This window comes from Dioszegia hungarica (genome assembly GCF_025882075.1).
Source record: "Dioszegia hungarica strain PDD-24b-2 chromosome Unknown MKK02contig_8, whole genome shotgun sequence".
Classification (NCBI taxonomy): Eukaryota; Fungi; Basidiomycota; class Tremellomycetes; order Tremellales; family Bulleribasidiaceae; genus Dioszegia; species Dioszegia hungarica.
The window spans coordinates 1,515,863-1,539,955 of NW_026515770.1; the positions used below are offsets into that span (position 1 = coordinate 1,515,863).

The 24,093-nt window shown below is 57.6% G+C and overlaps 6 protein-coding genes across 6 annotated transcripts; 3 read left to right on the forward strand and 3 right to left on the reverse strand.

Annotated features, from left to right (window-relative positions):
- Nucleotides 1-21: 21 nt before the first annotated feature.
- MKK02DRAFT_32973 (uncharacterized protein) lies at nt 22-3,263 on the reverse strand (the record flags this gene model as incomplete). The annotated part of the gene is made up of 3 exons (XM_053088615.1): nt 22-2,418; nt 2,468-3,185; nt 3,235-3,263. The coding sequence occupies 3 exons, from the start codon at nt 3,261-3,263 to the stop codon at nt 22-24; spliced, it is 3,144 nt and encodes a 1,047-aa protein (XP_052945363.1).
- Nucleotides 3,264-3,445: 182 nt separating this feature from the next.
- On the forward strand, nt 3,446-5,996 carry MKK02DRAFT_44277 (putative heat shock protein HSP60; the record flags this gene model as incomplete). The annotated part of the gene is made up of 4 exons (XM_053092869.1): nt 3,446-3,456; nt 4,126-4,192; nt 4,241-5,017; nt 5,064-5,996. 4 exons carry the CDS (start codon nt 3,446-3,448, stop codon nt 5,994-5,996), a joined length of 1,788 nt encoding a protein of 595 aa, XP_052945364.1.
- Nucleotides 5,997-6,272: 276 nt separating this feature from the next.
- MKK02DRAFT_44278 (putative ER to Golgi transport-related protein) lies at nt 6,273-7,191 on the forward strand (the record flags this gene model as incomplete). Its single annotated transcript, XM_053092870.1, has 5 exons — nt 6,273-6,323; nt 6,375-6,450; nt 6,495-6,577; nt 6,658-6,736; nt 6,839-7,191. 5 exons carry the CDS (start codon nt 6,273-6,275, stop codon nt 7,189-7,191), a joined length of 642 nt encoding a protein of 213 aa, XP_052945365.1.
- Nucleotides 7,192-7,555: 364 nt separating this feature from the next.
- On the forward strand, nt 7,556-15,856 carry MKK02DRAFT_32975 (uncharacterized protein; the record flags this gene model as incomplete). The annotated part of the gene is made up of 30 exons (XM_053088616.1): nt 7,556-7,760; nt 7,789-8,419; nt 8,469-8,540; nt 8,600-8,936; nt 9,013-9,181; nt 9,231-9,324; nt 9,399-9,485; nt 9,537-9,906; nt 9,957-10,133; nt 10,690-10,947; nt 11,003-11,162; nt 11,215-11,308; nt 11,359-11,439; nt 11,495-11,837; nt 11,894-12,079; nt 12,194-12,355; nt 12,430-12,555; nt 12,753-13,106; nt 13,153-13,312; nt 13,411-13,456; nt 13,511-13,597; nt 13,656-13,968; nt 14,015-14,119; nt 14,186-14,207; nt 14,273-14,420; nt 14,486-14,966; nt 15,018-15,177; nt 15,224-15,317; nt 15,366-15,452; nt 15,502-15,856. 30 exons carry the CDS (start codon nt 7,556-7,558, stop codon nt 15,854-15,856), a joined length of 5,964 nt encoding a protein of 1,987 aa, XP_052945366.1.
- A 536-nt stretch (nt 15,857-16,392) lies between these two features.
- MKK02DRAFT_32976 (major facilitator superfamily domain-containing protein) lies at nt 16,393-18,286 on the reverse strand (the record flags this gene model as incomplete). The annotated part of the gene is made up of 9 exons (XM_053088617.1): nt 16,393-16,730; nt 16,774-17,099; nt 17,144-17,206; nt 17,253-17,437; nt 17,472-17,642; nt 17,675-17,809; nt 17,843-17,895; nt 17,929-18,067; nt 18,101-18,286. 9 exons carry the CDS (start codon nt 18,284-18,286, stop codon nt 16,393-16,395), a joined length of 1,596 nt encoding a protein of 531 aa, XP_052945367.1.
- Nucleotides 18,287-18,785: 499 nt separating this feature from the next.
- Nucleotides 18,786-22,357, reverse strand: MKK02DRAFT_10116 (uncharacterized protein; the record flags this gene model as incomplete). The annotated part of the gene is given in 8 exon segments (XM_053085498.1): nt 18,786-18,974; nt 19,010-19,528; nt 19,572-19,907; nt 19,939-20,585; nt 20,617-20,732; nt 20,765-20,845; nt 20,878-21,895; nt 21,907-22,357. Coding segments are annotated over 8 exon segments (3,357 nt in total), but the record flags the coding sequence as incomplete, so codon positions are not given.
- Between the last annotated feature and the right edge of the window lie 1,736 nt (nt 22,358-24,093).

Below are 24,093 nucleotides of genomic sequence, written 5' to 3' on the forward strand. Positions count from 1 at the left end.
CCGCTAATCACGCTCACCCTACTACAATTGGCGGACTCGAAGATGCCGATCCTTCGCCTTGACGCCCTCGCCTACTCGTGACGCATCCCCTCCGTCCTCCTCGGCTCCCGCCTCATCCCCCATATATCCACTCAGACTCCACACACTCATCCGCCCCACATCTTGTCCGCCCAGCACCTGCTTCTGCGCAGTCAACACCCTCGCGCCCAGTAGGCTATCCCGACTATAGTCTTCAGACTCGCCCGAGAATGTAGAGTAGGCCATACTGCCTCGGGGATCCTCCATCTGTCCGTGAAGTGCTTGCGCGGACGATGAGCGGAGAGAGCGTGCAGAAGTACGGTGTGAGAGATGCTGCAGCAGTGGGGGATGTGGGGGGAGGGGAGAGAGGTGGTCCTCTTCGCTATGTGGAGAGTCGGGCTTGAGCTCCTGTTCGTCGATCTGGGGCATGACCGGCTCGAGATCGGACTTTGGGAGCGGAAGAGCTGGAGCTTGTGGGCTCGCCGGTATGCCACCAGCGATGACCGAGGGGAAGGAGAGTCGGTGAGGCGCCATAACCAGCGCCGGAGTCCTCGGGTGAACCTCCGGGATCGCAGCGCCAAGGGCCAAGTTGGACCCTCCGCTATCTTTGCGCGATCCCGCGGCGGAAGCCTTCCGACTATGGGGGTGTCCAGACGACTCGCTGCCCTGACGCGAACCCGGATGGCTGTACGCCGATGCTTCACTGCCGATCCGCGATCCCCGCCCCTTTAGCTCTGAAGGCGAGTAAGGATGTATCATAATGATAGATCCCTCGCTCTGCTTCCTCGAGTCCAGGCCTGACCCTCGCATCCCCTCCATCCGCTCCCTGTCCCTGTCCTTCGGTACATCGGAATTATGATGGTGCTCGTCGTCGCTCGTCCCGCGGGATGCTAAACCGCCATACCGTTCCGCCCCGATCAGCTTGAGATCCGCCGGTTTCAGGATCGGCGAGCCTGGCTCCGGCATCCCCGAGAAACTGTTCGGATCAAAGTAGTCGTCCTCCGCGTCCGAGGCCGCGCTGGCTGGAAGGGAGAAGTGTGGGTTGGGCGGCGGACGGAGGGGAGATGGGATGGAGAGATCATAGTCCGCCTCGAGGTCTTCGAAGCGTTGACTCCGGGGGGAGATGGGGTTGTCGGCGTCTTTGGGAAGTGGTTTGGTAGGTGTGAGGGATGACTGGATCGAAAGCTCGATGGGTCCGCCGAGCCGACCGAGGGCGTCTCGACCGGATCCAGACCCGGGCTTTTTGGGCGTCACCCACCCCGTCCCTTCCGTTCCGTGACAGCGCTGGTCCGACGCCGGAAAGAGAGCAGCCGAGACCGGCGGCCGCCCATCATCATTCTCCGATGTGGATGGTGTGCGGACCTCCAGATCTTCCGCGGTGGACAGGGACTGGGAGTGCGAGTGCGTCATGCTCATCATTGGCGTCGTATACTCGGCGGATACTACTCCGTGGCCGGTCCGGGGGATAGGAGTAGGCTGATCGGGTGTGAAAGGCGTTTCGACCGGTGCCGCTCCGAGCGTCTCGCACGATCCGGGTTCTTGGGCGGTGCGGTTGCTCGTGGCCGATCGGGACGAGCTGGGTTGGCGGGTGTGCTTGGCGGCATGCGAGTAGCTGGATGTGGGGGACTGTGGATGAGGAGCTTCCGTGCTGCATCGAGGAGCTCCAGAGGTCTCCGGGACGGGAACGCGCCGGATTGCCGCAGACCTCAGGGGAGAGCGCGGAGAGGGAGGTTTGGGTGACTTCGCTTGTCCAGCGGTGAAAGCGGAAACAGGAGGAGCAGGCTCTTCGCCCATCTCCTTCCCCCTGCTTTGTTTTCCGCTGTCCTCGCCCACCATCCCCAGCAGGTCATCCGCCCAAGAACCGACCGCATCCAGCTCTATAGAAGCGAAACCGCGCAGCTGATCCGAGAGCCGCTTGGACGAGCCTCTTCGCGTAGGCGAGGCGAAAGCAGAGGGAGGACGACTGCCGATGGGGGAAGGGTGAAGGGAAGAGGACCGACTAGGACCCGCGCTTGCGTTGGCACCAGGACTGGCGGTCTGGAACCCGTCCATGCTCGGGCGGACATCATCAAGATGTGTCAGAGCTGGGAGTTTCGAGCGGGGCGAGGAGGTCGCGGGCTTGTCGCTCAGCCTGATGCGGGTGACGCCATCCCGCCCGACTGCTTGCTCCTTGATAGGATCATATACCTGAGGAGAGATTTCGCCGTTCGAGCTCTTCTTTCGCCGCTGGGATGGCCGCCGAGTCGAGCCTGTGCGGACAGGCTTGAGCGTCACTGCCGCTTGGCGCTGCCGGGCCGCGGCGATCATGAGGAGCTGCGCATCTGTCATGCCTGCAGCTTTGAGCTCTTGGTGCCATGCGGTCGGCATCCCGTGGAGACCTGGTGTAACGTGTAGCTCATGCTGTTTGATCAGCTTAAGTCTACGAGAAGTCGCGATATTGGCAGCTCACGGTAACATTGAAAGGCAGACCTATTCCCTCATCTCCGACATCCACTACTCCTCCCGGTCCTGCATCCGGCTGCCAACCCATATCCCGATATCCATCACCTCCCTCTTCATCTTCCTCCTGCACCGCCTCCGGCCCTGTCTCAGCCCTCTTTCCCCTCCAGCTTCCCTGCTGTACCTGCCGCCGTATGCTCCCTTGCTTGCTCAGACCCAGCCTGGAGCCCTGCCTAGTCGGAGTAGGCCTCAGCGGGGTCGAGGTTGGAGATAGCGCGACGTCCGCCGTCGCCGTCTTGTTCGGAGTCCGCTTCATCACCGACCCGACCCTGCTCAGACCCTTGCCGAAGCTCGCCAGGAGCTGGCCGGACGAGCGCTTCTTGGTGAGACCCGGCGCTGGACTGCCCTGCATCGAGCCAGACTCGGACATTGCTTCTCTACCGATGGAAGAGGTAGGCATAGAGGGTCCAGAAGCGGGTTTTCTGGTGGGCATGAGATGAGGGAGGGACGCCGGCGTGGAAGATGTCGAAGGCGGTGTAGATTGCTGTCCCCAGAGTGTCTTCTTTCGGCCGGAGCTGGAGGATGCTGAAAGAGGAGTATCGAGCGCCGAAGAGGATGAGGAGCGAGGGATGGCGGGTCGACGAGGGGTGTGAAGGGTAGGCGAGGAAGGGTTGAGGGGAGGGGTATGATAGGCCTGAAAGGGGACGTGCTTGTCTTCTCTCCTTTGTCTGAAGGATGTCAGCTTGAGTACAAGACGGGTGCGGCGAGTCGACATACCTCTCCTTTGCTTCCCAGTCCGTCTCCATCTTATTCATCAGCCCGCTCGGCAGCGCGACAGGCGTCCGCGGGAGCTGCTTGGTCGACGTTGTGTAGCAGGGCGCGTGATAGTCGAAGAAGACGCGACGGTGAGGCTGGCGCTATAGGCGGACTGCGGTCTATTGTCGTGTGCCTTTCGCTGTGCCAATCCGATATCGAGAAAAGGCACGGGATGCGAAACAGGTACGCGCTCGCCCCGCTGATGAGTCGGCAACGGCGGCCGGTGGTCTGTTTCGAGATGAGATGAGATCGATGGAGGGAGACAGAGTCACGTAGAGGAATGCACAAGTTTCAAGAGTCAGAGCCAAGATCGATTCGCGCCACTGTGAAGGCTAAAGAGTTAAAGGCAGGAAAGCGCGATAGGAGATGCACGGACGCTCTGTCCGTTGCAACGGACACGGTTACCCTTACCCCGCCTTCTGCTTTCTCTCGGCGCTCACTCCGCATGGCTCCTCATGTTGTCCCGATCGCTCATGCTTACGGGTCCTGTAGCGTCGCGTGGGAGGGTGATGGCCATCCATCAAGCGTTTCATGTTGTATAAGCTAAAGGAATAAGGTCCGAGAGCTAAAAGGGGGCTAGAGCTGTAACGCTCTATCTGAAACGTGACGCACGGGAAATGAACTCAGCATTCCTCGGGAATAAGCGGAGTCTGAGCAGTGTGGCACCGAGATTTTCAGCTTTGGCTGGCTTCAAGATTGTTCAAGTTGAACCATCTAATTCAATCCAAAGCTCAATAGCAATAACAACAGCTAGAGCATCCTCATAGACCTCCTTATCAGCTACTGCTTTTACACACATACAATGTAAGCTCTTCTCTTGGCTTTGCCCTCCTCCCAGAGCTCACACCATAGGTCCATCCCTCACATCCTCGGTATCAACTTCGGGCAGTCCTTTGCCTCCATTGCTGTCATAGACAAGGTGCGCAGCTCGCCATCTCTCACACAATGGCAAAGCTGATATATCTAGGAAGGACACCCAGAATGTATCGCCAACGAGGAAGGCGAGCGCCAAATCGCCTGCGCCATCTCGTACTCTGGTGAACAGGTCTACATTGGCAACGGAGCCAAGCCCTTCCTTGTCAAGAACGGCAAGAACACCATCATGGGCTTCCGGAATCTCCTCGGTCACACCTACGATGAGGTCGACCACACCGCCATCCTTACCGCTCCCCTCCTCTCTTCCTCCACAACCCCCTCGTACGAAGTCGACATCCTCGTTCCTCCCCCAAAAGCGCCCGAGAAGGGCAACCGCTCTGCCGCCGCCTCGGGCGCTGCTACCCCTGCCGTTCAGGAGCCTACTGCCGGCAAGAAGACTCTCACCGCACCGGAAGTGACCACCCTTTTCCTCTCTACCCTCTTCACCTCGGCTTCCGACTACCTCGGTGTCAAGCCAACTCACTGCGTCATCTCCGCCCCTACTTGGTTCGGCCCGGAACAACAGGCTGAGCTTCGTAAAGCGGCCGAGGCGGCGGGCATTCACGTCCTGCAGGTGTTGGACGAGGCGGCGGCGGTGTTGGTCGGGTACCGCGTGGGTATGCCAGAAGAGCGCAAAGAGCGGGGACTCCTGGGTCAGCCCGAGGAGGGTGATGCGGGAGAGGTCGAGAAGACGGACAAGAAGGTCGTGGTGCTGGATATGGGAGAGACGAGCTTGAGCGTGTCGGTTGTGGCGGTCAGCAACGGGGAGTACACTGTGCTCGGAAAGGGGCGGGATGACAAGCTCGGCGGCAGGGAATTTGACAACTTGGTAAGTCCAGCATTGGTCATGCGGAGCTCTTGAGCTGACAGTGCAGCTTCTCAAGCACTTTGCCAAGGAGTTCACCAAAAAGACCAAGACCGCACTTGACGTACCCTGCTCAGAATCCGCACCCGCCGGCGACAAGCGGGCCGAGGCAAAGCTCCGCCTCGCTGTTGAACATACCAAGCGGTCTCTTTCCGCCTCTTCCGGTGCCGCCACCTGCGCCGTCGAATCGCTAAAGGACGGTCTCGACCTCTCCACCTCGGTCAACAGATTACGTTTCGACAGTCTCGCCGCGCCCGTCTTCCGTCAGGTCGGCGAGCGTTTGCGTCAGATCGTCAAGGACGCCGGATTGGACCTTGCTCAGATCGACGAGGTCCTCCTCGCGGGCGCTAGCACCCTTTTCCCCGGACTGCAGTCCAACCTCGCCCTCCTCCTCGCCCCCACTGCCCCCGTCACCGCCGCCATTGACCCCAGTCAGGTCATCGCCATCGGATGCGCGCTCCAGGCACTCCACCTCTCCAAGCTCGACAAGGACCTGCAGTTGTCGGATGTCCTCGCTCTGGCCGACCGGGACGCCGAGACCCTTTCTGCGCCCATCGGTATCGCTATCCCCGGAGAGAAGAGCGAGGTCCTCGCTGCCAAGCTGTTTGAGCAGGGCTCGGCACTCCCATCGCGTCGTCGTGTCGCTCTCGGTGTCGTAGGCGGAGCAGAGAAGGTCGGTGTGGAGCTGTGGGAAGGCAAGGAGGAGGTCAAGATCACCAGGGTGCCGGCTCCCCCCGCGGAGGATGACGAGGACGAGGAAGAGGAAGACGAGGAGATCAAGGAGGTTGTGCTCAACAAGGGCAAGTTCTTGGGGTACGTCGAGACCGAGGTGAAGGGGGCGAAGGGCGTGCAGATGGAGGTCATTGTGCAAAAGGGCGGGAAGGTTGAGGTCAGGTTGTGGGCCGAGGGCAAGGAGGAGGATGCGACGACATTGACGATGTGAGCGTTGGGATCATAGAGTATGTAGATTGTAGAGTAGATCTGCTGCATCGTATATTGCATACATAGGCTACGAGCTTGGGACTGAACGTGTATTGGCGAGGGAAATCGAAGACCGCAAAACCGCTGTACTCCGGCTTCACTCCGGCTGCACGCCGACTCAAGCTAGTCAAGGAATGCTGCCAGCGCGCGAAAGGCAATTCCACGCGATTCCATCTGCCTTTCCACCTCCTCCTCTCCTATCAGTACGTCTAGCATAAAACGCACCATCCGGCCTGAGATGAAGCTCTCACACTGCTTCGCTGCGCTACCATTACTTTCTCTCGCTCATGTACGTGGAGGGCCGGGGGAATTGCAGCCCTGAGCTGAGCTGACAGCGCAGGCTCTCCACTTTTATTTCGAGTCCAACGAGAAGAGGTGTTTCCTAGAAGAGCTGCCAAGTGATACTATCGTAGAGGGTGGGTCTATCGCTCAGGTATTTGGGGACCGAGCTGATGTTCAGGTCACTATCGGGCATTGGTGTGGAATGAGCCGACAAAAGCTTGGCTGTCCAACTCGGATATGGGGATTACTGTGAATGTGGTGGTGAGTTGCCGTTTCCCATCTCCTGTTCTCTTGCTCTTTGATCCGTCAAAGAGATTACAGGTACGGAGCTGAGGAAGCAGGAAATGGCCAGTGGACATACTGTCGTCAACACAAAGGGACCATCTGATGGACGGTTCACCTTCACCTCTCATGATCCTGGTAAGTATCCCTCGCCTTCACTTCCAGCTACTACACCTCCTCCAGCTACTACAGCTCCTCTCCGCTGCTGGCGGCACCTTCGGCTGTCTGACTGACCCACAGGGGACCACAACATCTGCCTCTCCACCAACATAACCGGCGGCTGGATCTCCACAGAGCACATCAAGATGTATCTCGATATCCAAGTCGGGTCCGCCAAACACGACACCACCGCCGATACCACGCACGTCTCTACCCTCGCTGGCAAGCTCCGCGAGCTCAACAATAAAGTCGCCGATATCCAGCGCGAGCAAAAGTATATGCGGGAAGTGGAGGCGACGTTTAGGGATGCGAGCGAGCGGACGAATTCGAGAGCGGTCGTGTGGAGTCTGGTGCAGATGGCGGTACTTGTTGCGGCGGCGTGGGGGCAGATGAGGTATTTGAAGATGTACTTTGGGGAGAAGAAGCTGAGATGAGGGAGGAGAAGAAGGGATGCACTTGGTATTGAGGGGTCGTGGTGGTCTCGGGCGCGCAAGGGCAACTGAAATGACTGCAGAGTCGAACCGTTTGACGGATGCAGCTACGCTCGTCCCAACCCCGGCATTGCTATGAGACGATCCTCGCCAAGGATAGTCCCTCCGAGCAAGAAGCGCTTGGAACCACGTAGGATGCGGAGGGAAACGCTGAAGAAATATCATGATCCTACTGAAAGATACAACTGATTCTAGATCTACAACAGCTCTTAGCCCAATTCTAGATCGCCCGCCCTATATAAACCCAGACAGCCGACCGCAACTCCGCATCCTCCATCTCCTCCGCCATTCTCTCTGCCGCCCGCTCATGTCTCTCGCTCAGCTCCATACCGCCTCGCCGGCCCGTACTCCCGAATTGACTCTTGGTGACGCCCTCGAGACCGGCTACGAAGGATTCAGAGTCCGGTGTAGTGGTGTGGGAAGACCGGCGGGACGAGGTGGTTCCGAATCGCTTGGAGGTGGAGGAAAGGCGTTTGAGGAAGTCAGACTCGGTCTCGCAGTCTTCGTCGGGGGTAGGGGAGGATGAGCGGGATGACGTAGGGGTGAGGAGGAGAGTGGAGCTGCTGGAGCTGCTGGAGCTCGAGCTGGATGAGGAGGAAGATGATGCGATTGAGGTGCTGGATCCAGGGCGGGTGTGGAGTTGGACCGGAGTGGGAGAAGGGCGCGACCGCCGGAGAGGAGGGACAGGGCCGATCATGCTGGGCATGAGGGACGATGGGGCTGGCGTAGGAATGGGGTGGGCGGCGCACTTGGCGAATGGGTGGTTGGCGGGGAAGGTAGCGAACATGTTGGCTGTATGGGGATGGAGGTGGGGTAGTGGTTGTGGGGGTAGTAGGGAGCTGGAGATGCTGTGCTTTGGTGTTGGATATGGCAGATCCCTCCTCTCCTCATCTCGTCTTATATCCCCCTCATCATACCACCCCCTTCACTCCCCTACTCATCCTACCACTTCGCATTCCTCGTCAACTACCACTTCACTTTCGCAATCATTCCTACTTCACCTCGGTGATCAGTTGTGTGCCTTCACCTCGCCAATCCAGTCGAGCGGACGGATGGACAGGGGGAAAAGGGGAGCCGTTTCATGGACAAAGAGGAATGATGATGGGTGGCGAAGGGGACAAAAGGGTTTTGGGAAAAGTGGGATTTTGGGGGTCGTGAGCGCGATTCCCATGTAAGTTTCTCGTGAAGCGAGCACAGGGCATCTAGCTGACGATACATAGAGGGACGTGTGTTCGATCTAGCTGGCTCGTCTCACATACAATGGAGTCCGGTCGACATAATACCGAGGAGAGGTGGGTGGGTGACGTAATTTTACCCCTTGTTTCATCTTTCGAGCCTTGTCTGCCCAAAGCTGTCCATCGATTTTGGACCCATCTATCTTCCACTCTATCTCACGACCTCTTACCTGTGACCGGAACTCAGTCCCAGCCATGCCCTCACTCAACGCCCCGCCCTCCCGCAGCTCCCCCAGAAGCCAGCGAGGTAGTATGAGCGATCCGGTGCCCATAGACTCGGAGGATGAGATGATGGACGTGGACGATTATTCTGGATCCTCGGAGGACGAACAGGATGTGGCGCCGGGACACCAAGTTCTGAGAAAGACTGGAGTGACCGCGCGTAAGGGGGGATGGGTATATCGTCAGCCGGCGGTCCAGTTAATCAACTTGAGCGATCACAATACGTTTCAGGTGAGTCACGGGTCAGATCATATATCTCGTCAGCAGAACAGGGCGACAGTGCCTATGTTCGGAGCTGACATCTCAGGCTCTGTGCGAAGAGCTTAAGCACGCCATACTAAACACCACGAGCGAGCGCCAGAGGAAAGCCAACCAACGCTGTCTTGAATGGGTGACGGAAGAGCACTGGGGCAAGATTGAAGGGAAGAAAGGGGGTTCCAGCAGGCGGGAAGTCGGAGGGTCGATCGACGCCGAAGGTGAGACCTATGCTACAAGGGAAATGCAGGCCGTCAAGCTCATCCTCAGGTCACGCGTGCAACGAGTGCCGAGAACGTGGCAAAGACTGCTTGGTCCGTGTCATACAGAATGGGAGGCATGGCCCTCATGAAGTAATCTCCCGGTACGTCGGATTCTGACGGCCCGAGCGCAGCTATCGGCCTGAGCACAGTGCGGATCGACAAGCTGACGGAGCAGTTGTATCTGCTGCATGACCTCTGGCCGTCTCTGCGATATCGCGTCTCGGCCGGCGAAGGAGACAAAGGCGTCTCACCCGCGTATTCCGTACGTTACTACCTAGTCTGCGACCTCGCTGATTATGGAGCTGACACACAGCCGATACAATTTACCTGCACTTCCCACAGCCATACGACGCAATTCGGCGCCACCGACAAGACTCACGAGGGGTCGAGCTTCGGTCGTCTCCGGCGGTCCCCCTCTCGGCACCGTCGGTGCTGGCGTTAGCAACACCAATCGTAAATGTATCACTGTACCCATCCGAGCCGCTCCTCCTCCTCCTCAGGCGCCGGCTCCGCGCGTCGGAGCCACCGGAGCAGCAAGCAGCTCGACACAGTCAACGCTGCGGTATGTGGCAGAATTCGCGGATCGGGTGCGCCGGATGCTGCTGCAGGAGGAAGACGCAGATGAGTTCATGATCGGGGCCACGCTTGGTGTCATGTCGCAGAATGTGGCATTGCTTGAGCGGGTATGTCTTCCCTCCTCCGACGGCCGAATCCATGCCGAGCTGATCAGCAGATCACGGGAGCTGCTAGAGGTCCCGAGGACACCACTGACCAGGCCGGAGCAGCCATCATATACGTCCAAAACTTTACCAACCATGCCCGCACCAAGCTTGCGGTCCAGATCGAGAAGGACTTTCTCATCAGCACCATGTTCGATGCGATGGACATGCATCTTGTCACATTGACGCGGGTGAGTGAAGACTGCCTCGCGCTGAGCTGGATGCTGGACAAGTGCTGATTGTGCAGGTGTTGGGACAGCTCTAAAACACCGCATTTGATGAGATAGCGCGGGCGTACAAGTGTATAGCTTGAGACAGGTGGACGTCAGGATTGGAGGATTTCTAGGGGGGAATCAGGAGAGTATGTAGCAACTGGATGATCATGCACACGTGCGGGCTACATGATCGAGGTATCTCATCGCTGCCGACGAAATGTAAGATGAGCTACCCTGATATCATTGATAGCCAGGGATTGATTTTGGTCTGCCGGTCAGCTCAAGCCAGGTCAATCCTCCAAGGCTCACGCGCCAAGCCTGTAGCATGTTTGCGGAAACGTGTCTGAAATCGTCGCAGCAGCCGCGGGCTAGTTGGATTCGCCACTTTACCCCGTGTTTCATCTTCAACATTCCTTAGCTTGCGCCACAAACCTAGTTCCGCTTCGCTTGCTTCCCCATCAGCTTTGCCATCACAAAGTCTTTTCTTCCTTCCCTTCTTCATACAAGCTTTAGCAGAATGCCTGAAGCCAAGCCCAATCTACGTGCCTACCTCCGTACCGACGCTGGGACGAGCAGCAACCCATTACCTGTGGAGTCGGATGACGAGATGTTGGAGGAAGACTCGTTACTCTCGGAGGACGATACGTACGGCGAGACCCCTGCAGTAGCTACAACAGGGCGGATCACAAATACGGGTACCAACGAGTTCAAGACAAAGGCGATCTGGACGTATCGTCAACCCGCTATGATCGCACCTGCTACAGGTGTGCAAGCAAGCTCTCTTTATCAGGTGCGTTCAATATATCTTACGAGCGATCGCGCTTGGGTGGAAGCTGATGTTCAAGGAGTGCTGCGAGATCATTGAGCGTAGAATCTTAATCGCCAAGGCTCCCATCGTCAAGAGGGCTATGATGGGCTACAAGAGGAAAATTACACATGCGGAGGCAGGGTGGGCGATTGTCGGAAAGGCACCCTTGGGGACTCGCGAACGGCGAATGAAGGGGGGTGAGGGGATCATTCCGTGCCTGACTATATATGGACCGGCTGACGGGTAAAGGCGGACCGTGTCCAGGGTGTGCGAACAAAGGAGTCGACTGCCTGGTTCAGATTGACCGAGCCGATAGTACCGCTTCACCGACGGTGATCTCCATGTGCGTCAAAGGTTACGGAGACGTATTCCTGATTGCTGGCTGACACGCAGATGTATGGGATGCATAGCCCTGGGTCGGACTTGCAACATGACGGCTGGTAGAGCGAACTCGAAAGCACAAGCCTCTCGCATGTGAGTACTGATCCGCTGACAACTTGACTGCTATGGAGGCCTGGCTGACGCTCAGTAGGGCAATCGCATCCACGCGTCCGCAGTCCAAGAGAGCGAGAGCCGCCTCACCTGTGAGGGTCCCCGCTCAGCCATTCGTCAACGCGTCCGCGGTTACCGAGCACCGCCGCGAGCCAACCGTCGGTACCCCGCCACCCGCACAGCGATCGTCCGTTCCGGCGCCGCCCAAAGAGCAAGACGATACACCTGAGGTCGATGTCATCAAAGTCCAAGCAGCGGTTCGTTTCGTTACCAGCTTCGCTCAGCACCTGCGGGGCCTCTTGATCCGAAAGGGCGAGCTCGAGTTCCTGGTCGATACGATGTTCGCTTTGATGCATACCAAGACGTCTATTCTTGAGAAGGTGAGTTGTGCCGTTGCGTTTACGAGTATGCAAGCGCGAGCGCCGCTGACCCACAGCTCACCGCCTCTTTGACTCGGCCACATGTCAACGTCACCAAGCTGGAAGCAGAGTCCGCTCTCTGCTATGTTCGGAAGTTCAGCACGCAAGCTCGGTCGATGCTTTTGGAGGGCGGCGCGCAGGAGGACTTCCTCACCGGTACCATGTTTCTTGCGATGGAAGAGCACTTGGTGGTGCTCAACGCTGTACGTCGATGCTCTGCTCTCTGCCACGACTCTCGCATATTACTGACGAATCATAGGCGGTGGCGGCTAACTAGGAAGCCATGTTCGGGAATGTGAGGGAGACATATCTACAAGGGGACGGATCATCAAATCGGAAGTGGTAGTTTAGAAGATCAAGACATCAATACCATCATCATGCAGACAGCGTACACGTATGCCTTCAAGGACATTCCGCGCAGGAGTGCACCTCAGAGCGGTCGACCTTACTGGAACTGCTGGCTGGCTACGGCGCCGGCAGTTGATCAAGAATACCTTGAGCTTCTTCAATCAATGATCAAGTCTGATCCAGCCCTGCAGCAGTGATAGGTCAGAAAGTGGCTACTGATGCCCCGGAATTCGAAGCAGAGACCGATCATGGGACAAGTACCTCAGAGGCGGACGACCCGTGCTATCAACCCCGCGTCGGGGAGGAGGCGGCTGTGAAGCACACCCGGGAAGTGTGTAAAATAGCGTTTCCCCGTGTGTTTCAGGGACTAGCTTTGGCTTCTCGACGCCACGATAACCTAGTCAACCGCTTTGATCTTCTAGCGATGGCATCAGCGTTCAGCTGTCCGCGTCTACTGACTCACAACCTCGTCTACTTACGCCCTACCTGCTCAATCCAGGAATGGTGAAAGCCGAAATTGACATCAAGCCGGCCATTGACACCAAGGACGATCCCGTCTCGCTCGACTCCAGTGATGAGGAGGAGGAGGCCGACTCTTTGTCGACGAGCAGTCGATCCGAGAGCCCTGCTGCCAGCTCAGTCTTGACGGGAAAGGAAGAGGAAAATGAGGGGAATGATGGGTCATATGAGACTGAGCCGGAAGACGACGATGAGGACAGCGAGGACATTTCAGACGTAGAGGAGGAGGTAGCTCTGACTAGGGCGGCGCGGCGCAGGGCACACGTAGGTAGGCCAACGGGAACGCGGAAGTCCACTGGCTTCCGGTACCGCCAGCCCACCTGCAAGATCATTGACGACGTTCGCGAGCACCCAGTCTGGAAGGTGAGCTGAGAGTGTGCCCAATCCGAGCAGATACTACCGCCTCCAGTCCTCATGCGAGAAGCTGGAGCACAAACTTCACGCCAGCAAAAATTCAAAACCGATAAGGGACTACACAGGCTACCTGGCCAAAGTGAAGGACAGGGCGGCAGCATGGGCCTCGGTAATCAAGGATCAAGGTCAGGACAGTCATGGTGAGGGAATGAACGGTGAGCCAGTGTATCACTGAAGGAGCGAGGAGCCAGCTCATCGCGTAGGTGCGGCCTGCAGGTCTTGCCGGACGAAGGACATGAATTGCCTGGTCCAGGTGTGTTGGAGTCCGAGGCCGCCGATAGACCCCAGGTCGTATCCCGGTAAGCTGCCCTTCATTGCGCATGACAATCGATTCCAGACTGACTCAGATGCAGCTGTATAGGCTGCATTGCCTTCGGAAGGACCTGCGACATAGTCATTGGATCCACCAACGGTCATAAGACCAAGAAGAGGACCAGACGGTAAGCCTTGCCCCTGGTATGATGGCTGAGGCGGGGTATGCCGGAAGCTGATGCGTAGCAGCAGACCTCAGGCTCCTCAGGCCAAGCGACCTCGCCCTATTCCTACCGTCGAAATTGTTGCTGCCTCTCGTCGCCCCACCAATCACGCCCTGGAGCGACTCCCTCAACCTTTGCGAAGCTCAGAGCTTCAATTGCCTATTCCGTCGACTACTCAGGCCGAAATCTCCGAACAACGAGTGCAGGCCGCCATCAGCTTCATCCCAAGGTTCAACAAATGGCTTAGGGAGAAGATGTCGGACTCGCGAGATTGGGATGAGGCGAGGGCCAACATGCTCGTCAAGATGGATGCGGAGAGCGGTTCGTCAGGGCAGGTGAGTAGACTTTGCACAATCAGACAGTACAGCGACTGATGGTCAGCTGGTAGCGTGTCATCGGAGCATTGGCATTGTCGGATCATCGCTCAACGAGGGGGAGGTCCAGACTGCTCTCCATCATCTGAGAAACGACCAAGTACGCGCGAGGGTTTGTATCTAAAGAGGATGGAGAGCTCGACTTTGCGGCTGAGGATTTCTTTGAAGACATGGATAGACATCTTGGCGTGTTGGAGCAGGTGAGCATATTTCTAAACCTCCTATGACAGGCTCAGTAGTTGGGAGAGGGCTGGCTAATCAGCAGCTGGTGGCAAAGTCGCCTTGATCGGCCCGTCATTCTCCGGCGCATCGAGGCGAGGAAATGGCAGGGGACGGGCGAGAAGGGGGATGGACAGGCCATATGAGGGCATCGCAGGCATGTCGAGAGCTGGGCGACTGGTCCTGGGCGATATGTAGCGGGGGTTGCATCGACAGGCTATAGCATAACTGATGATGATGGAAGAATGATGATCATCAGCACAAGTTTCATCTTAGGCCCGCGCGGACCACGTGCTCCGGTAGCTGCTATCTTTGCGGGAACCGGCAGAACAAACCTGAAATCGTTGCCTGTTGCACTTCTACCCAACTACCCAAGTAGCCTCAAAAGCAGCATGTCGTGCATTCCCTACAACGAGGCCCGCTTCCGCGTCAAGAGCGAGTCCGGTACACGACACGACCCGGTCAAGGTGGAAGAATCCGACAACGACGAGCTGGTTGACGACGTTGAGATGCTCGAGGAGGAGTCGGACTTGACGGATATCGAAGAGAGCCCTCCGGTTGCAGAGGACACGGCAGAGGTGGATGAGCCGGCAGAGGAGGAGGATGGACCAGCTCGACGTACGAGATCTGCCCAAGAGTCTCCCCAACCCGTCAAGAAGCGAAAGCGGAAGAGCGGGTTCTCCTATCGCCAGCCAACTATTACGCCCCTTCCTAACATCCGGCAGTCAGACTTCTACAAGGTAAGACGAGCCCCATGTGCATTGCAGATGGTCGTCAACTGATCACACTAGAAATGCTGCGCCGAGGTCGAGTCGAAGATTAGCCCTACAATGAGCGAAGGGCATCTCTACCAGATCAAGACACTGCGCGCTAAACTGTCTAATCCCGCATCGGACTGGGGTATGGTGGAGGAGGAGTCGCTCAGCCAGAAGCGCGGAGGAAACTCAGAAGGTGAGGCATGATATGGTCGAGGTAGGGCGTGTGCTGAGACATGTAGGTGGTCCATGCGAAGGGTGCAATGAGGCCGGCATTGAGTGTTATGTGCAAATTGACCCTCACGGGGACGAGCGGGTGAGTCAAGTCATCTCTCGGTCAGTATCTGCTCAGTCTTGATCCTCGTACATGCAGCTGACTGGCAGATGCATGGGCTGTATGGCATACAGTACGCCATGTGATATTACGAAGCCCAGGATCGCAGCTGTAAAGCCTAAAAAGAAAGCCAACCTGTCAGTCGATTTTGACCATACCCGCTTGTGCGACGCTAATATACGCCAGCGAGTCTGCGATCCCTGAGAAGAGAGCTAGCAGGTCTCTACGTACCGTTAAGAAGCTAGCTGCTGCGCGTAAAGCACCGACCAGCCGTTCTCGACTATCCGTCGACATCCCGGCAGCACCGCCCAAAGTGCTCAAGCCCAAACCCAAGGTCGAGAAGCCAAAGGTCGTCAAGCCGAAGGTCGTCGCAGTGGAGAGCAGCGACACCGAGCTGGTCTCTGCGGTCGAGTATATCAGCAATTTTACCGATCAGCTACGCGGAATGCTGTCGAAAGAGAAGGAGAAGAACTTCTTGGTGCAGACCATGTTTCAATTTATGGGTCTGAAGATCGACGTGTTTCAGAAAGTGAGTCGATGAATAGAACTGAGAACTGATGGTAGCTTTCGAAGACACGTTCCGCCGGTAGCCCTACAGTCACCAAGGAGGATGCGGAGTCAGCAGTGCAATATGTGCAGGACTTCAGCAAGCAGGCGAGGGAGATGTTGTCGAAGGGCAAGGAGTTGGACTTTCTGGTAAAGACCATGTTTGAAGCTATGGATATGCACTTGGGTGTATTGAGACGAGTAAGTCTGTCCCTACGGTACACGTTCCAGCGGGCCGAGCTGATGGGTAACAGGTGGCGGGTAGTCTATGATCAGGTATTGACCGCGTTGGCGCGTCATCGGAGTTCCACGGTCGCGGAGCAGGCTAGGGTCACCTAGGATTGTATTGTATGGGCTGAAGGACATGTATCGTATAATCGCCGCGATTTTGTACGACCATGACTGGAGAAGTCGCGAGACTTGAAATCGAGAGAGCCAACACGTCATGCATCCAACAGAGAAGCCCCGATTATTCAAACTAAATCCCCATCAGATAAAGACCCCTTCCACCCATTAACCCTTTCGCCCCATTTACAAAACGTAGCGATACGCCGGGTGCTTGTCACCAAGATTGATGAGATCCTCCCTGCTCATCCCCTCCAGACCGTACCGCCGGATGTTGTCCGCGTCCATAAAGTCGTGGACCTCGTGCTGGCTGGGAGGTGGGCCGTATTGCTCGTCCCTGCGCTTGTTCTCCCTCGCAAACATCCACCAGAGGATAGCGGAGGTGGTAAAGTGCATGGCGAGGAAACCCAGGGCGGTGGCGTGACCGGGGATGAAGCGGGGCGCATCGGCGTCACGGTAGGCTTGCGAAGCGACAATACCGCCCGAGTTACCGGCCGAGAAGACCATACCCATACAGATAGCCTCTATCTTGTCAGGATTGGACTTTGAACAAATGAATTGACTGACTTGTGTAGTGCGCTACCCAGGTGTTTCCCGTCCATGAGATGGTGCAGGCAATGAGAGGTCCAGTCGACATGACAGTCAGGAAGACGGCAAAGTACCGCGCGCCAGCGTACTGCGTGGGGATAGCGATAAGAAGTATGTAACCGATCATGGCGATGACGGACCAGAACATGTTGAAGATACCGCGGCGCTTGTACTTGTCGGAAACCCATGCGGTACCGAGGGTAGCGATGAAGGTGAGGACGTAGGGTGGTGTCGAGAGGAGGAGGGACGTAGTAGCCGAGAATGTGCCAAGAGCAGCGACGATGGAGGGCGAGAAGAGAGCGCCACTACATGATGAGCGAATGCGAAACCTCCAGGAAAGGGGACTTACGAGTAGAGGGGCTCAGCAGCACCGATGTAGCAGAGCATGAGGAGCCACATCTTAGGGTCGAGGCTGTTCATCAGCTAAGTACATTTACAGACAGGCTCGAACGACTCACAAAGCCTGCTTGACCACCTTGCGGTTCAGAGTACCCTCTCCGGCAAGACCCTGTTCCTTACGAAGACGAGTCAGGACGCATTCGCGCTCGAGCGGCGTCAAGAACTTGGCCTGGTCAGGCCAGTCGTGCACCATCCAGATGGACGCAATGGCGATGACGATAGTAAGCAGACCCTCAATGATGAACTAAAGTAAGCAATATTCAGCCTGGCGAACTTACGATCCATCGCCAGCCAGAGTAGCCGCCCACACCGCCCATTTGAGCAATGGCGTAACCAAAGATACCGCCGAAAGCACCAGCCAGGACAGCGCCGGCAAAGAAGATGGATACACGACGGTTGAGCTCTTCTCGGCGGTACCAGCCGGTCAGGAAGAAGTTGAGACCGGGGAACTGAGGTCAGCCTTGTCTTTGGGTCAACCTACCAAGCCGGCCTCGAAGATACCGAGACAGAAACGGAGGGCGAGGAGCTGGCCGTAGGTGTTGACGGTACCCATGCAGGTCTGGAAGATACCCCATACCACCATTGTGAAGGGAATCCATCGGGAGGGCTTGAATTTCTGTCGTCAGCAGCGCTCACATAGCCAGCTCACCTTCAGGACCAAGTTGGACGGTACTTCGAACGCTACGTAGGAGACGAAGAAGACTGATATCAGCACTGTTCAGGCCGTCGACTTACTCATGGAGATGTTAGAGTACTGGAGCGAGTTGAGCTGGAGCTCTGTCAACATGCCGACGAGTCTCGCCGCGCCGACATTGACACGATCAAGGAAGGACAAGAGGTACAGCAGTGTGATCCATGGAATGATGTTGAGATCCTGCCGTCAGCCCTACACCAGACTACAACTCACCATCTTCCTCAGGACCTTTTTCTCAAACGCGAGGTACTCCTCCGGGCTCATGGCCGCGAGCTCACGCGCATATTCCTGACGGTGGTCGGGAATACCAGTGGGATTCGGATGTGAGGCTGACTTGACGTCGATGCCATTATTGTTGATGCTGCCATCAGGGCTGTTTTGGAGGTCCTTCTCGGACATTATGGTGTGAGTATAACGGATTGACAGAGCTGAAGGGGGGCCCTATTCATCTGCTGACTCGCTTGTTCTTATAGGTTCGGAATTTCGATTCGACCCGGCGCGGTGGGGAGCGGCTCGGGGCGGGGAAGAGAGGCGCGGGGAAACCGGGGTCAGGGTCACATGACCTTAACCGAAGGACCGGCCGGATCCTGTCCCTGAACTCAATGTCTAATTTAACCCTGAACAAGGCGCAACGTCCAAGGCTTTCGGTTCTCCGCTGTGCCGGACCCGATGATCCGAACGGCATATATACAGCGGCTATACCCAGCTCCCATTCTCGCCTAAATCCATACCCGAGCAGCTGCTAGATTGATCCATACAACAGGTGATGTGACTGTCCTGTGCCTATATCCTACCGCCCCCGGACCCGGCTCTTCGGTGGCGTGGCAAGCTCCTCCTCGTCCTCCTCGTCCGTCTGGCTCAACGCCGCGCTCATCAAATCCTCCGACTCCCTTCGATGTAAGGAGGTCATGCTCCTCGCCAAGCTCTTCTCCAGCTTCCTTTCGCCCGCCTTCTTCAGCCTCAAGCTGATCGCGCTCCGCAGAGAGTCAATGTACGTGTCGTACTTGATGACTTCGTTGTGTAGGTACAGGCTCCGGGCCTTCCAGTTTTCTTTGGCTTTGGAGAGGTTCTTTGATCCGGGCGAGAACTGAACGATCAGCCGCAACATGAAGCTTGACTCACCTGTCTGATCATAGCATCCTCCAAAGCCTTGTGCTGCTCTAGCTCCTCGACAACATGCTTGACATACACCTGCAGCGCCTCCAGTTGCTGCTCCTCGTCCAGCGGGCTCGGCATCGCGGCGGGGATGGGCGGTTTCCAGTCGTTGATGTGGACGCGGTCGAGTGGCTGCATGCTCTTTCGGCCATACGTTCCGCCGAGTTTGGAAAAGTTGCTCCGAGCGGACCGGATACTGCCCTTGTCCTCTGGTTCGTCCTGGCTGTTGTCGGTGACGCGCTGCCAGCCGTACTCCATGTTGCTGACTCCGCCGGCGAGGGGTTGACGTGATCGACGGGCTGACCAGTAATTACAGGCAGATACCCATTCGGCGACGAGATCTTCCGTTCCGGCTTGGAAGAGGGTGACCTGGCCGGACGCGACGGTGACGGAAAAGCAGTGTGGCCGATCTGCGCTTCCGCCCTTAGAGACAGGCGCTGCGAGAACATGCATAAGATTGATCGTACCGACGGGTTTGGCATTTGACTGCGTGTCAGCTGGAGCCACCGTAGCTTGAGGCCTGACTTACCAGCCAATTTCCCCCACCCACGCTCCCACCACCGAACCCCGACCCGCCACTCCCAAAAACAAACATGTGTAGCTCCCCCTTCTGCGCCACCGCAAAGAACTGCTGCCATTCATTCTTCTTGGCCCGCTTGCCTGGCGCCTCCCAGTACAGCTTGTGCCATAGCAGCCCCTCCTTCGCCCACGGTGCGCCAAGTAGCGCCAGCTCATCATCGTCCAGCTCGTCCAGTGTGCTGACCGACGCATGAGAGATGGTCGAGTGGGTCTCGTCCTCTTGTTCCCGGATGACCGTATGGGAGAGATTGGAGGCAAAGCCGAGCGAGGCGAAGGGTGACATGTTCTATATCAGCTCTGCGCAAGCGATCACTCACTTCATTAATGGAATTGGCATAACTTCCGGTCGGGCTGAGTCTGCCATCCGAGCCGTTAAAGTTGTTGCCGTACGGGTTGTTCATCCGTGATCCGCCTCGCTTGAGTACGTTGACTCGATCAGACGGGCTACGCAGGGTCCGGTTTTTGGATTGATCGAACGAGTTGGCGAGGGAGATCATTGATTGGCGATTGGACGACCCGGTCGAGTTGGAGGTAGGCAGCAAGATCCGATCAGACCGTACCGCCGCAAAGATGTCCTTGAGCGCATTCTCCGCCTCCGTCTCCCATGCTTTGCTGTACGAGAACGAGTTGACCGTCGTCGAGCTGTCCTGTCTCCCGTTCATGCCCGCCTCGCTGACGACCCGTGCTATGCCCGCGGCGTGACTTGGGACAGGGGCTGAAGCGGACCGCTGAGCTGGCGGAACCTTCATCCGCTGTCCGTTCAAGGTGGACACTGATGCGATGCGCGATGAGATGTCATCGCGGATGAGGTCGGGTGTACTCGCTCCGTCCGTAGGCATGCTCTCCCGGATAGCAGACATGGCGTTCCGGACAAATTCGGCGCGAGACATGTGCTTGGTAAGCTCGGCGATGTGGAGGTCGGTATTGAGCATGAGCATGGCGGCGGTGACGGTATGGACGACGCCTGGATCAGCTCAGTCTTGTATGAGACGTACCTGGCGAGCCAAAGACGGTGTTTGGGTTGCACTCATAGTATCTCGAGCTGAACCCGCCAATGATACGATCGATCTCCTGAGATTCCGCCTTGAGAACGAGCTTGGCACAGAGTTCCCTAAAATCAGATCTATCCAGCTGGGGACTCACCTGAACGATTCGACCAGATTCTGCCCCTTCATATCGAAGTACTGCATATAGTATCTCAAAGCTATCGCGTTGACCGGGCGTCTGAAATCAGCTCGGTCATACGGGGCACTCACGGTCCACCTAAGAATATGGCCACCTTCTCCTGCGACATGCTCGAAAAGTCATTCTCGAGGAACTCGCACGCCAGCCTCCTTCCCTTCTCCTCGTCATCCTCCGGTATTGGCGCGCTCGTTTCAGCTTCGGCTGAGCCAAGGAACGAGCGTGAGTCGCCCATATCGTCCGGTGCTATCTCATCGAGCGGACTGCTCGGTAGTCGGGGCGAAGCGACGAGCCGGACCGAGGGAGGTGCAGGAGAGTCGAAAGCAGAGGCCTGTCTGGCGCGGATGGTCGAGTCCGGCCCATCTAGAGGTGGACCAAAGTCTAGTGGGCGGCCCATCGCCATCGGGCTGTCGGCGGTGTAGCCGAAGACATCGTTCGGGAAGGTCTTGTCCGTTGGAGGGTTGGGAGTCGACATGATCCGCGGTTGGCTCGGTCCTGCCTCACTCTCCGCCTGTGGAGAAGGAAGGGACGACATTCGTACACCAGGCACGGGCGATGCGCGTGGTTTCAACCGATCTCCAGACCGGTCGATGGACCCCGTCCGCCCCAGCTCCGCATGAAGCTCCCTCGGCGTCGTTCGTAGAACTGAAGCGGTTGTCCTCACGCTATCTGGAGCCAGTCCAAGCTCGCGCGCAGGCGAGTCGTGACCTATACTAGCTAGCATCCCCGCCACATCCTCCGAGAATGACCGTTCCCGCTCCCGCGGCTTGTCCTCTTCTTCCGCTTCACGGTCCGAGATGCTGTACGCTGGCTGGCGAGTATGTAGAGACCGAAGTGTCCCCATACCTCTGGTCGTCGGCGCATCGAGCGGGGTCTGGGGTAATGACTTTTGCCCGTCCACCTGGCCGACTTCGTCTGCTTCGACACCGTTGGATTCCGGGACGGCGGAGAGTGGTCGAGGGGGTAGCAATTCTTCGGGCAGGGGCTGAGGGGTGGGAGGGGATATCTGTCGAGAAGTATCTGGGGGAGGAGAGTAGACGGTGGGAACTGGATGAGCGGCAGGGGACTGATTTGGCGGAGGAACGGGAAATGCTCGAGGTGACTATCATCAGCGTCGTCCAACCATGGACATACTGGAGGCTCCTTGACGTTTGATCCAAACATACGTCCAAACATGCCCTTGGCCTTGTATCTCATACTCTGCACGTCAGCCTTATCGCGAACGGGACATACCTTGAAGTTCTCCCCATCGCTGCTCTTTGACTCTGGGCTCTTGGTCCCATTGCTTATGCTCCTCGGGTTTGCTCCTCTTTCCGGAGACATCGTGGGTTGTCTCGGCAGCGGTACAGTCGACTTTGCTGGGGGCACAGCCGTCCGCGAGGTCGAAGCGGAAGCCTGGGAGGATGAAGGGGTCATTGTTGGTGGAAGAGGTTTCCGTTCCTTGGCCTTCTTCACCAGAGTTGCCAGGTCAGGCGATGAAGCTGTCCCGGGCGACCTGAAGAGTGATTTCCGCTTGACCACCGCCTTATCTGGCTGAGTCGCTGCTATCTCCGCTTTCCATCAGCTCTGCTCAGCGGTCCAAACTCACCATCCAGCCCAATACTCGGTCCTTTGACGCGATTCTTCGTCGGCGTCCCATCACTACCCATCGTGACCTGACTTTGCCGCCTGGAATGCCCTGACCGTATGGACGTCGCACCGAGCGTATCTGGTGTAGGAGGTACAACCCCCACGCCCGGTGCAGAGGGAAACCGACTCCTTTCCGGCGTTGCTTTGTTGTTGGCGTTGCCAAGGGCGGATTCCCGCATATCATCCTCGAAGCTCCGTTTCTCCGGCAAAGGGGGTGCATCGCCAGCATCCGCCGCGCGGGGCCGAGGAGGTGTCTCGCTCGTCTCTCCCAGGCCAGGCGAGCCAGAGAGGAAGATGGTCTGATGTGGGTTCAAGAGGGCATTCTCAAAGTCGTCCTTGCTGAGCCGTGACCGACCGGACGAGAATGACGGGCGGGGAATTGGGGAGGGTGCGCGCTGCCCTGAGATAGGTATCGGCTGTGCGGCGAGCATAGCGGTAGGTATAGCTGTGGCTAGACGAGCATATGGACGAATACAATAGTAGCGTGAATGCCTCGTTGGACGTCAACAAAATTACTCCCGAGCGAGCCACTGGTTTCAAGCTCCACCCACCAAGGGTGACATGTCTAACCATACACTACTACTAGCTGGACCGCATAACCGAAGACCACAAACCTACAATACCCTGTCTACTCTCACACCTCACGCCGGGGGCATCTGCGGCTGTATACTCGAAACAATCGCCATCGCCCTCTGCCGCACCTGCTCTGGCGTGGGGTCCGCCTCTGCCTGCATCTCCTCCATCTCGATATCCTGCGGGACCTGCGCGAGCGAGTAGGGTATGACCGGTACCGAGGGCTCGGTACGCGCGTTGGATTGTTGGCTGAGCTGGTTCGAGTTGCCCAGTCGCGAGCTGGACGCCATGCCGAATTGCTGCTGTGTGGTTTCAAAGTAGTCCACGCTGGACGGACCAAAGAGGTTTTCGACCGCCAGAGTGTCATAGTCAACCCCGCCGTCAAACCCATCTTGACCTGCCGCCTGGTCGACCGCCGCGGCTGCCGCGTAGATCTGGTCGATAGGAGCAGGCTCGTCGTGCTGGGTCCCGGACGACTCGCCGAGATTTGGGATTTCCGATGGGAGCGCAAAGTCTGGGTAGATGCTACGAAGCGCCCGTTCCGCGTCCGTCTCGTTGATAAGCGTCCCGTCTACGGCTGCGTCGAGCAGAGGATCAAACACACGCGGGCCGGCCGGCGCTTCGGTCTTGGGCAGACGAGGCGCGCGCGGTGTACCAGGAGGAGGACCCCGTTTCTTTGGCTGACCGGTAGGGGGAATGTCGACGAGGGGAGAAGTGTAAGGTTCCGCTGGTCCACCTTCGTACGCCGCGACACCGTACTCCTGCATCATCCCCTCCATCCACGCCTTTCCTCTCCGCCGCTTGTTGGCAAACTCTTGCCATTCCGCCCTCGTCCTGGATTTCTCTGACGCCTTCTTCTTGAGCCAGTCGGCCCAGCCCGATATCCGCCTCTTTCGCGCCTCCTCCTTCCGCGCCGCCTCGTCCTCGGCGTCCGACCCAGCACCGGCCGATCCAGCCTTCTTACTTCCGCCCGCCCCTGCCTTTCCGCGCACCTTTCTAGGAGGAGGGATCTCCGTGCCGTCAAACTTTTGCTCAATGGCCTTTCCTCTCTTCTTCTTTGGCTGAGTGACCGCGGTAGCTGCGGCTTC